Here is a 12,960-nt window from a genome sequence, read left to right as displayed (position 1 = left end):
ACTTTCACACGAGGGTCTTTAAACTCCACTTTGGAAAAACACGCCTTGAAATCTTCTCCCAAACAACGCTTTCTCTCTCTCTCTCTCTCTCTCTCTGATTTCTTCAACAAGGATCCACTTCCAGGATTTCAATCTCTCCTTTCAGTATTCCTTTGCTTTGGAGTGCCACATGCATTCAAGCTTCCACACAATTGCTCAGGTATCCAGCCACACCAACAGGACACCGCTGCTTCACAGGCGGTATTAAGATGTCACCAAACTTTTGATTTACCTCAGATGTCTGGCTTCTCACCCAGCTGTCATTTAAATCTGGTTCTTGCAGCTGACTCTTTAACTCAGATAACTGTCTCTGCTTTTTCTTGAATTCTCCTCAACAGGACTTTGTTCAACTTCCGGTCCTTTGTTCCGTTCTTGTTCTTTGTTCAGTTAACTTAACTGTCTCCCTGAGACACTCTTTTGTCCTCATCCTTTGGTTTTTGGGACTTTCTTTTGTTCTTTGGGAAATCAGCCTTCTGCATTTCCCTTCCTTGTGTTCAGTTTTTTCTGGCTCCAGCTTGGACAAGGTCCTGCTGAGGAGAATTCAAGTAAAAAGCAGAGAAGGTGCTCTGTGTTAAAGAGTCAGCTGTAAGAACCAGATTTAAAATGACAGCTAGGTAAGAAGCCAAGCATCTGAGATAAATCAAGTTTGGTGACCTCTTAATACAGGCTGTGAAGCAGCGGTGTCCTGTTGGTGTGGCTGGATACCTGAGTGATTGTGTGGAAGCTTGATTGCATGTGGCACTCAAAGGCAAAGGAATACTGAAAGGAGAGGCTGAAATCCTGGAAGAGGATCCTTGGTGAAGAAATCCGAGAGAGAGAGAGAGAAAACGTTGTTTGGGAGAAGATTTCAAGGCGTGTTTTTCCAAAATGGAGTTCAGAGACCCTCGTGTGAAAGTCAGAGTTTCAAGGAGGCCAGCTGGCTCACAGTGCAACTCAAAGGTTCATGCTGTCCCAGGGTTAGCATCTGATTGCTAAACAACTCAGTTTTTATAAAAGCTGTAGCTGCTTTTACATTATAAATCCTTAATTATGATGCAGACAAAGTTTAAAATGAAACTAAATTATAGACTGGCAGAAACCACCGTCTAACATGAAGCCAAACTGAAGTTTCCCTTTCTTTGCACACAAAACACATATTGAGCTAAAACGTAAACCTTATTTCTAATACCCAAAATACAAATATAAATGACTTAAATTATCTCGATTTCCAAACACAACAGAAAATCAAATATGCACAGCTTTGCAACGATGAAGAACAATCACTTTTACTTACTGACTCAAGGGAGGCAGATGCTCTTAAATCAGGTAAAAATCCAACTTCCAGCAAATGAAGCAGGAAACTTTGGTCCTCGACACCATAAACACGGTCCAGAAACAATACCATGGGTGCCTTGTGGTCAGGACAGAAACTCGCAGACATAGACGGCTCAGAAATAGATCCATCTGCCAAAGCACCAAAGCGTAGGTTCAAAATGCTGTTTAACCGCATGGATTGACAATGGTTTACCTTTTTCAGGTATTGTACTAAGCGTGATGACATTAATGACAATGAACAATGGTTCGTCCAAAATGCTTTCCCTCTTCTCATCCTCTTCCCACCTGGGGCATGGGTTCATGGATGATAGTTAAGATGTCAAAGCGTGACGAAGTGCCAATTCTTCATGCGTGAGCCATAAGACCATCAGACTATAAGACATAGGGGCAGAATTAGGCCACTCGGCCCATCGAGTCTGCTCCGCCATTCAATCATGGCTGATATTTTTCTCATCCTCATTCTCCTGCCTTTCCCCATAATCCCTGATCCCCTTATTAATCAAGAACCTATCCACCTCTGTCTTAAAGACATTCAATGACCTGGCCTCCACAGTCTTCTGCGGCAAAGGGTTCCACAGATTCACCACTCTCTGGCTGAAGAAATTCCTGCTCATCTCTGTTTTAAAGGATTGTCCCTTTAGCCTGAGGTCGTGTCCTCTGGTTCGAGCCGAGTTGAGCCGAGACAATATGTGACAACGGGATAATCAATCATGGAAAGTGTGGGGGATGGTGGACTTGGCATCAATCCCCTTCTAACTTGGAATACTGTGTACAATTCCGGTCACCTATTATAAAAAAGGTATTATTGAACTAGAAAGAGTGCAAAAAAGATTTACTAGGATGCTACTGGGACTTGATGGTTTGAGTTATAAGGAGAGGCTGGATAGACTGGGACTTTTTTCTCTGGAGCGTAGGAGGTTTAAGGATGATCTTATAAAGGTCTATAAAATAATGAGGGGCATAGATTAGCTAGGTAGTCAATATTATTTCCCAAAAGTATGGGAGTCTAAAACTAGAGGGCATAGGGTTAAGGTGAGAGGAGAGAGATACAAAAGGGTTCAGAGGGGCAATTCTTTCACACAGAAGGTGGTGAGTGTCTGGAACGAGCTGCCAGAGGCAGCAGTAGAGGCAGGTACAATATTGTCTTTTAAAAAGCATTGAGACAGTTACACGGGCAAGATGGGTACAGAGGGATATGGGCCAAACATGGGCAATTGGGACTAGTTTAGAGGTAAAAATTGGGCGGCATGGGCAAGTTGAGCCGAAGGGCCTGTTTCCATTCTGTAAACCTCTATGACTCTATAACATGATGCAAACACAAAAGTTTGATTTGATTTGATTTATTATTGTCACATGTATTGGTAGACAGTGAAAAGTATTGTTTCTTGCGCACTAAACAGGCAGAGAGCGAACCATTCATGGAGAAGGAAAGGAGAGAGTGCAGAATGTAGTGTTACAGTCATAGCTAGGGTGTAGAGAAAGATTAACTGAAAGCGAGGTAGGTCCATTTAAAAGTCGAATGGCAACAGGGAAGAAGCTGTTCTTGAGTCGGTTGGTACGTGACCTCAGACCTTTGTATCTTTTTCCCGAAGGAAGAAGGTGGAAGAGAGAATGTCCAGGGTGCGTGAGATCCTTAATTATGCTGGCTGCTTTGTCGAGGCAGCGGGAAGTGTAAACAGAGTCAATGGATGGGAGACTGGTTTGAGTGATGGATTGGGTTACATTCACGACCTTTTGTAGTTTCTTGCGGTCTTGGGCAGAACAGGAGCCATACCAAGCTGTGATACATCCGGAAAGAAAGTCCAGAAGGTATGACAGACAGGAGTAGGCGGCCTGGCTGATATCCCCATTCTCAGCCGGATTAGTGGAACACAGACACCGGATTGAGAAGAACGTGGAAAAGGAATCAAAAAGATGGAAGACGGAGAGAGCGATACAGCCAATGAGGAGAGTCAGAGAGAGCAGAAGGATAGTTCGAGGGGAACATCGGCCTGAGCTTTTCGTCTGTTGGATGTGTGCGTACACGGCGGGCCTGGAAGCGGGCGTGAAACGCAAATCCGGACTTGGCCAGCTCTGGAAACTGATTTCACTCTTACTGGTTGGCCAATTAATGGATAACCGACATGAGAACCGAGGCTGGGAAAGGCTCAGCACCGCCAGGGATGGCGGGAAGAAGGTGAGAGAAGGCAGAGTGCGGGCTGGAGCTTCTACTGTGCTCCTATAGGGAGACAAATACTGCCGGGTGTCTCAGGGAGCTACTGACCCGTGAAAAATAATTTGCAAGGGGAAAACTGTGCAAGGAGTGGCCAGGCAGCGCACCCAAACACAAACCTCAATCCCCAGACTCCTCTTAAAGTTTTATTTCAGCCCGGGCAGTTCACCCCGCCCTGGATCGAGGTTGCAACTAAAACCTAAAGGCCGCCTTGGCCAATCGGCCCGCCTGTCAACTGGAAAAACAGACGGGCCACATAAAATCACATTCAATTAATCCCTGAATGGGTTCAATCGCCTGCTTGGTTGTTGGCAGGTGCACTGCCGACTCTTGTGTCTCTTTGGCCCACTTGCCAAAATATCACGTGAACATGCTGTGACATCAGGATGTACATCCCACGTCTATTCGCTCAATTTCCAGGTCCACTACGTGCCCACCCTGCATGCACAATATAAAATTCCGGACACTCTTTTAGTCTTTATGTCACAGATGATCAGGTATATTATGTATTGTATGCTAGAATGTAACCAGTGACAACTTTGTATTGGATGTAATATGACCAATGGGAACAAGATGTAATGGTCAGCTGACCAGCTGATTCAGTATAAATAAGGAACAATGTAGAATGGTGGAGAGCTTGGAGTGGCCCAGGGCGAGGCCCCAAGCTTGGAGTAATGATGTTTCTTTATTAAACCCTTTCTTTGATTTACAAGTTGGTGGAAGTTTTGTTGTATTTTCATTAGCTGCATTTTGAAGATTTGCTTCTGAAGAAACTTTGTACAAGATGTTTTTATAAGATATCCTTTACCATCAAAATGTAATCTGTCTGATTCAGTATAAGAGTAGCATGGAAAAACTTCTAGTTTGTATTAAAGGGTGGCACGGTGGCACAATAGTTAGCAATGCTGCCTCACAGCGCCAGGGGCCCAGGCTTGACTCCGGTCTCGGGTGACTGTCTGTGTGGAGTTTGCACATTCTCTCCGTGTCTGCGTGGATTTCCTCCGGGTTCTCCGGTTTCCTCCCACACTCCAAAGGTGTGCGGATTAGGTTGATTGGCCGTGCTAAATGCGTGGGGTTACAGGGATCAGGCGGGCAGGGGCAGGCCTGGGTGGGATGTTCTTTTGGAGAGTCGGTGCCGACAGACTCAAGAACAGCTTCTTCCCTGCTGCCATCAGACTTTTGAATGGACCTACCTTATATTAAGTTGATCTTTCTCTACATCCCAGCTCTGACTGTAACATTACATTCTGCACCCTCTCCTTACCTTCTCTATGAACGGTATGCTTTGTATAGCCCTCAAGAAACAATACTTTTCACTGTATACTAATACATGTGACAATGATAAATCAAATCAAATCAAAGACTGGATGGGCCAAATGGCCTATTTCTGCAACATAAAGTTTCTATGATTTCAATGAACAAACCGATAGAAAATATGAAGGATGTCATTCACCTTATCATTGGTGGCCTACCTTGGTTAACAACTGGCAATTTCAGTGGTATGCTAATAATGCCCACCAGATCCTCAGTTGGAACCAGGGAACGAAGTATTGCTCGGATTCGAATAGCTTCACCTTTGCCTGCTTGGATTAGCTGATCGGATAGATAAATAGCAACTCAGACAAAACAAAAAGGATATAAATTCAAAATGCCAAAGGGTTCTTGTATTGAATCTTAGGCTTAAGACTTGAAAATGTAACACACACACACTGCCAATGTCCAGAAACATTATTATGAAATATTTCAAAAATGGATATATGCCATTCATTCAACATTCAGAAATCAGAATGAACTCCCTCAGCATGATGCTAAAATAATGATTACTTACATGCATCTCTGGAGCACATCGGCCCAGTAGATCAATCAGGGCAGAATAGAAGGACATGATAGAATTACCCATGTGTACAACTTCTTCATCCTCCTCTTCACTACTGCCAAGCAAGAGTCCATGTTAGATCGGTGATTTGAATAAACAGAGGCAATATTTGCTACCATCTAGGGAACATTTACGGTAATACTGGGGTAAAGTGATTTCTCTTTGCATCGGTGCCGCAGTGCATCAGCAGATCGAAGTGAACCGAAATCCACAGAGTAAGGAATCTCATTGCCTTTTACTTTATGCTTACACACCTTTACGTACAGAGGATGACACAGGATAGGTGAGATTCTCTGGCCTCTCAGCCATGTGTTTCCCGCTGGCGGGAGGTGGTGTGTTGTTTGCTTGCGGCGGGATTCTCCAGTCCCGCCGCTGTCAATGGGAATTCCCATTGACGTCACTCCACACTGGCAGGAAACCCATTGGGGGGTTGGGGGGGGGGGGGGTGCGCTGCAAAATCTGAGCTAATATGCAAATATGGAATTTGTAGAAATTTTACCCAAACAGGCAGCCTGCGTATACTTTCAGTTGGTCAGTAAATCAAGAACAGTAATGAGTTACAAAAGGAAATGATAACTCACCCATCTTTCTTAGCTTCAGTCGGAGGGAGGTCACGGCATGGATCTTCTGAGATTTGGATCGCATCTTTCATCGCTGCTAACAAGCCGTGTCCTCCTTCACCCCTCAAACCGGGTCCAAAACACTCTGGACGACGAATCAACAGCTTCACAACAACACTCGCATTTTCTTCAACACTTTCACCTTGAAGAACAGGAGGATTCATCTTTAGGCAATGAATTTAGTCGCACATACATGCTTGATCTACTTATGTCAAAGTGAGGCATGTCGGTTTCAGGCCGACGACAATGTTCGTCTGATTATTTCACCCCAGAATACGATGCAACCCGATGGAATCTAACTTGCAAAAGTTGCTGGGCCCTGAGTTAACATGTGATGCTCAATCTAGAATGTTTGGATACTATCTGAAGTTACTTTCAACTCTTTCAGTGGTTATTGTGCACTAGGATAACCTACTAAAACACTTGGACTTTTAAAGAGCACTATCTCTAATATTCGCCATTGACAAGCTTCTTCTGCTCCCTGTTTCTCTGAGTGTTCAAACTATCAAGGTGGGGGTAGGTGTGGGACTATGCTGTGCAATTTACCTATACCTATTCAGCGTGTTATGACGCATAGGCGGTGTTTCCCTCTGTGCAATTTTGGAACCACCCAAAAGGATATACGCACTTCGTAATCTTAAGTAAGTGTGTGTGAGGGAGTAGCAAGTTATTAGTTTAGGTAAATTAAAGCAGGATCGGACACTCTGTATCATGAACAATTAACAGGTCTTCATTTGAAAACTGGTGACAACCTTATTAAAACAATTAACAAACTGAATAAACTCCCCAATAGAATGCTGTCAGGATAATACAAGACTCATGAATGAAACATGAGTCTCCAAAGGATATATATACAACCAGGCACTTGTTAGAAGACTGAAGGTCTTTGCTTTTCAGGTCTGAAACATCTTCTGAGTTGATCTATTTTTCAACTGCAGATGGTAAGCATTATGAAGACATACATTAACCTGCAGGATTCTATATGAGAGACTCGCCTCTCCCTCCTTCTGACTAAAGAGGTGGCAAGATTACTCTATCCGTTATTTCCCCTTGTCCAGATTTAAATACCTACAATTACCTCACTGTTTTCTGGCAATTTGAGTGGCTTGAGGCTGTCAACAACACTCAAATTTGAATTCAATTGGTTCTGTGCCTTTGAGTGCTTGCTTTAAACTAATTGGTCCAATTCAAAAGCCTGTTTTGCTTTGCTGGAACTCTGACTGTGAGGCTTTTGACACAATGGTGCAAAATTGGCTTCTGCAGCTTGCTTTCTTCAATTTAAAAATCCAAGCACAAAAACACATGCTTTTTAAAGAGACAATGCCATATGATCTTTTCTTTTGCTTTTAGCATTTCTTTCAATATTTACATTTGTCAAACACTACATTTTTACCCTTATATATGCAACTTCATAACAAGTGTGATACAGCAGCCTTGTGCTGTCGGCTGAATAATGTGATTGCAACATTCAATGCTAACCGCATTGTTAACTGGCTGTGTGCTCCAACTGAGGGTGGGAATTCAGGAGAAGACCTGCATTACTGCAGACATTCCTTAAAGGGAAAATGCATTGTGATTGCAGCATTGGTTGGAAGGTTATACGATACCTGGGAAGGACAGTAAAATGGGAAAACAGGGGAGAGGAGAGTTTTTCGATGGCTGTACTAAAGACAACAATGGAAGAGGTGCAAAGGAGGACAGAGGTCCTGGCTGGAATCTTACCACCATTCACGCCAGCTGGATTTTCCAACCCCGCTGCAGTGAATGGAGATTTGGCTTTGCTGCCAAACTCTCCGAATTCTCTGCAGCGGGGGCGTGGCATAAACATGCGGTGAGATCGCTTCTTCTAGAGAGCTAAGGTCCTTAAGATACAAGTTCAGAAAGTGATGGGAGCAAACAGACAGGGAGGCAGGAGCCAGGTGGTGGCATAGTTGTATGGTAACTGTGTTAGTAATCCAGAGACCCAGGGTAATGCTCTGGGGTCCTGGGTTCAAATCCCATAGCTGAAAGTTGAATCCACTAATAATATGGAATTAAGAATCTACTGATGACCATGAAACCATTGTCAATTGTCAGAAAAACCCATCTGGTTCACTAATGTCCTTTAAGTAAGGAAATCTGCCACTCTTAACTGATCTGGCTCACATATGGCTTCAAACCCAATGTGGTTCAAGGGATGGGCACTAAATGCTGGCCCAGCCAACACCAAACAGATAAAAAAAAATAGATTCCTCTCCTTCACCAACAAAGATTAGAAGTTACATTTTCCATGTGCGCTCTGAGCACTATAACATCATGTCACAGATGTGTCATTGGCGGCACAGTGGCACAGTGGTTAGCACTGCTGCCTCATAGTGCCAGAGACCTGGGTTCAATTCCGGCCTCGGGTCACTGTCCGTGTGGAGTTTGCACGTTCTCCCCGTGTCTGCGTGGGTTTCCTCCGGGTATTCCGGTTTCCTCCTACAGTCTAAAGATGTGTGGATTACGTGGATTGGCCGTGCTAAATTGTCCCTCGTGTCAAGGGAATTAGCAGGGTTAATACGTGGAGTTACAGGGATAGGGCCTGGATGGTCTGTGCAGGCTCGATGGGCCTCCTTCTGTACTCTAGGGATTCTGTGGTGATTCCTATATCTGTAGGGAAAGGTTTTCCCACTTCAAGTCCTGGCAAAGTCCTGGATGGCTGGGGTCAAATGCAGTGGAAAAAGTGGTGCCACCAACAGGGGTTCCAGAAGGTGCCAGAAGCTGGCCAGTCCCACCTCTTCACCACTGAAAGGGATGAACACAGGGACCAGCTTCCATCTCTCAGGAAATCCTACGGAGACCTAACCACGGCCAAAAACCTACGCTTAATTTGTTCCTGCCCCAAATTCTGCCTCTTCCTGTTATAATTCAGAAATGATGTGGAGATGCCGGCGTTGGGGATGCCATCATCTCACGTGAGAACACCATCCACCAGGTACACGGTACATACTCTTGCAACTCGGCCAACGTTGTCTACCTGATACGCTGCAAGAAAGGATGTCCCGAGGCATGGTACATTGGGGAAACTATGCAGACGCTGCGACAACGGATGAATGAACACCGCTCGACAATCACCAGGCAAGACTGTTCTCTTCCTGTTGGGGAGCACTTCAGCGGTCACGGGCATTCGGCCTCTGATATTCGGGTAAGCGTTCTCCAAGGCGGCCTTCGCGACACACGACAGCGCAGAGTCGCTGAGCAGAAACTGATAGCCAGGTTCCGCACACACAAGGACGGCCTCAACCGGGATATTGGGTTTATGTCACACTATTTCACATAAATATTTCTGCTTTTTTCCTCCTGAGTCTTTATCATGCGATCCTAGAATCAGAATTTATGTCACACTATTTGTAACTCCCACAGTTGCGTGGACCTGCAGAGTTTCACTGGCTGTCTTGTCTGGAGACAATACACATCTTTTTAGCCTGTCTTGATGCTCTCTCCACTCCCATTGTTTTGTTTCTTAAAGACTGGATTAGTTGTAAGTATTCGCATTCCAACCATTATTCATGTAAATTGAGTCTGTGTCTTATAAGTTCTGTTTGTGAACAGAATTCCCACTCACCTGAAGAAGGGGCTCAGAGCCTCGAAAGCTTGTGTGGCTTTTGCTACCAAATAAACCTGTTGGACTTTAACCTGGTGTTGTTAAACTTCTTACATAATTCAGAAAGCCAGTGGGTAGAGGACAGACCATAAGAGATAGGAACAGGAGGCAGTTCGGCCCCTCGAGCCCGTTCCACCATTTAATAAGATCGTGGCTGCTCTGATGGCTACGGGGGATCATCATTGAGTACAAGTTCCCGTGGACCTCATTGAGTACGAGTTCTCCTGTGCAGGAAAATGGGATTAGCGCGCCTTTGGTGCTCAATATTGTCGATGCAGACTCAATGGGCTGAAGGACCTTTTCTGCACTGTATGATTCTATGGCTCCATTAAGTGAGTGAGGCTCGCTCAATAGGGAAGGAGCAGCAGGGGATTTAAAACCAGCTGGCTCCATTCAGGACGGCAATCGAAGGACCCAAAACGTATCCACATGCTGCAAACATTGAATAGCACTCAACCACCACTGTAAATAAACAGGTCACTGGCGGTGGAAAAATACGTCTTCGTGAGATTATTACATTTGATTTATTATTGTCACATGTATTGGGATAGAGTGAAAAGTATTGTTTCTTGCGCGCTATATAAAGCATACGGTTCATAGAGAAGGAAAGGAGAGGGTGCAGAATGTAGTGTTACAGTCACAGCTAGGGTGTAGAGAAAGATCAGCTTAGTGTGAGGTAAGTCCATTCAAAAGTCTGACAGCAGCAGGGAAGAAGCTGTTTTTGAATTGGTTGATACGTGACCTCAGACTTTTGTATCTTTTTCCCGACGGAAGAAGGTGGAAGAGAGAATGTCCGGGGTGCGTGGGGTCCTTGATTATACTGGCTGCTTTTCCGAGGCAGCGGGAAGTGTAGACAGAGTCAGTGGATGGGAGGCTGGTTTGAGTGATGGACTGGGCTTCGTTCACAACATTGCAATGGCTGATCCGACATACCTCACTATCCCGCCCTTTCTCCGTAACCCTTCATTCCCTTACTGATCAAAAATCTACCTATCTCAGCCTTCAATATACACAAGGACTCGATCCCCCACAGCTCCCTGTGGCAAGGAGTTCCAAAGACTCACAACCCTCTGAGAGAAGAAATTCCTCCTCATCTCACTCTTAAATTGATGCCCCTTTATTCTGAGGCAATGCCCTCTGGCCCTAGACTCTCTCATGAGGGGAAACATCCTCTCAGCATTTATTCTGTCAAGTCCGTTAAGAATTCTATGTGTTTCAATGAGATCACCTCCCATTCTTCTAAATTCCAATGATATGAGTCCTAACCTGTTTAACCTTTCCTCACAAGACAATCCCTCCATACTGGGGATCATTCGAGTGAACTGATGCCGATTTTCCATACACTTATATTTAGTTAGCGATGCACATTACAAGCACACGCCTCCTACACCACCATCCACAATTCCTGTCAACATTTATAGGAATTCAAGTGAATCCCCCATGAATGCCCACCGCCTGCACACAATTAACGCAGCCTCCCTCCAACAATATCCCATTTCCACACCTACAGGTTGCAGATCTTCAGAGAAATTGCAAAGTTTTCCTGCCTTTACAGTTTATTTATCAGTGTCACAAGTAGGCTTACATTAACACTGCGATGAAGTTACTGTGAAAATCCTCTCATCATCACACTCTGTCTGGGTACACTGAGGGAGAATTTAGCATGGGCAATGCACCTAACCAGCACATCTTTCGGATTGTGGGAGGAAACCGGAGCTTCCGGAGGGAACCCACGCAGACACAGGGAGAACATGCAGACTCCGCACAGACAGTGACCCAAGCCGGGAATTGAACCCGGGTCCCTGGCGTTGTGAGGCAACAGTGCTAACCACTGTGCCACTGTGCCACCCTGGTCCTTTGCCTGCCTGTTTGACAAAACTCATTCATAAACCCGATGTCTTCTTCTGAAAATCTGGTCATTTCATAGCTACCATTCCGGGCAGTAGCTTTTAATTCTACATTTCACTAATTAGTTGAATTTATATTTCATGAATGCAATGTTGGGATTTGAACTCATGTTCCTGGAGGGTTAGTCCAGTAATCTTATTGCTAATTAGGTTGCCCAAGCTAAGCTGATATTTGCCTAGGTAGAAGAAGTAATTTTTAAGCAGATTTTGTTTATTATTGTGATCAATTTAATGATTATATGGATAATTTTCCATATTGCGTATAAAAGTACAGGTTCCAAAGAAAAAATACTAAATTTATTTATAATTCATGAATGAAGCTGTACTTGCCACAAATTCTGTGATTTTAATTGTTTTAAATAATAAAATTATCAGCAGGCGATGGTTCCCCTCTGTTTGGCTTGAGTCCATGATGTTGAACTGCCCCCTACAGGAGAACAAGTCCAAGTGTCATAGAGTCACAGTCATAGAGGTTTACAGCATGGAAACAGGCCCTTCGGCCCAACTTGTCCATGCCGCCCTTTTTTTAAAAACCCCTAAGCAAATCTCAATTGCCCGCATTTGGCCCATATCCCTCTATACCCATCTTACCCATGGAACTATCCAAATGCTTTTTAAAAGACAAAATTGTACCCGCCTCTAATACTACCTCTGGCAGCTCATTCCAGACACTCACCATCCTCTGTGAAAAAATTGCCCCTCTGGACACTTTTGTATCTCTCCCCTCTCACCTTAAACCTATGCCCTCTAGTTTTAATCACCTCAGGTGTTTGAATCACCTCAGTTGATGTCCAACATCTGCTCCTTCCTGTGCCGTTTCCCTGGTTACCCAAATCCCGGGCCTACTGCCTTCCCTCTGCCGCCCAACTCGATTGCCTCGCTTTGCTTTTATTGCCAATTCTGTACCCTCTACTGCTCGATTGATGTCACAGAGACAAACTGAAGAAATAGGTATAGTCAGGGAAGAGATCTGGGGAGAGGTGGAAGGGGAATGAAAGATGCCAGAGTTTGAAAGAGAAAGCAACGGAGCAGGGAAATGAACAGAAAGCAAGAAAAACCGAAGTGAAGATGGAGAGAAAGGTTTTTGTTGAGGGAATTCTTCCACAGTGCAATACACAATTCTCTCGTTGTTAGAATCATAGAATCCCTACAGTGTAGAAGAGGCCATTCGGCCCATTGAGTCTACACTGACTCTCTGACAGAGTAACTTACCCAGGCCCTCTCCCCTTCCCTATCCCCGTAACCCCACACATTTTCCATGGCTAATCCATCTATTTTACACATCTTGGGACACTAAGGTGTAATTTAGCATGGCCTAACTTTGATTTGATTTAATTTGACTTGTTATTGTCACATATATTAGTATA

General features: G+C 44.4%; 1 protein-coding gene across 3 annotated transcripts in view; it reads right to left on the bottom strand.

The window, feature by feature from the left end:
• ryr3 (ryanodine receptor 3) overlaps window positions 1-12,960 on the bottom strand; it is a 371,169-nt gene that overhangs the window by 174,919 nt on the left and 183,290 nt on the right. For 2 of the 3 annotated variants that reach the window (XM_078233298.1, XM_078233296.1), the window contains 4 exons: window positions 6,023-6,203; window positions 5,394-5,496; window positions 5,038-5,158; window positions 1,313-1,482 (listed from right to left, as the gene is read on the bottom strand). In XM_078233298.1, coding sequence (XP_078089424.1) covers window positions 1,313-1,482; window positions 5,038-5,158; window positions 5,394-5,496; window positions 6,023-6,203 — 575 coding nt within the window. The remainder of the gene's footprint in view (window positions 1-1,312; window positions 1,483-5,037; window positions 5,159-5,393; window positions 5,497-6,022; window positions 6,204-12,960) is intronic. The other variant, XM_078233297.1, reaches the window with a different exon arrangement.

The sequence above is a fragment of the Mustelus asterias genome, chromosome 18 (genome assembly GCF_964213995.1).
Source record: "Mustelus asterias chromosome 18, sMusAst1.hap1.1, whole genome shotgun sequence".
Classification (NCBI taxonomy): domain Eukaryota; kingdom Metazoa; phylum Chordata; class Chondrichthyes; order Carcharhiniformes; family Triakidae; genus Mustelus; species Mustelus asterias.
Note: the sequence above shows the minus strand (reverse complement) of the source record. Positions and strands in the feature narration are given on the sequence as shown.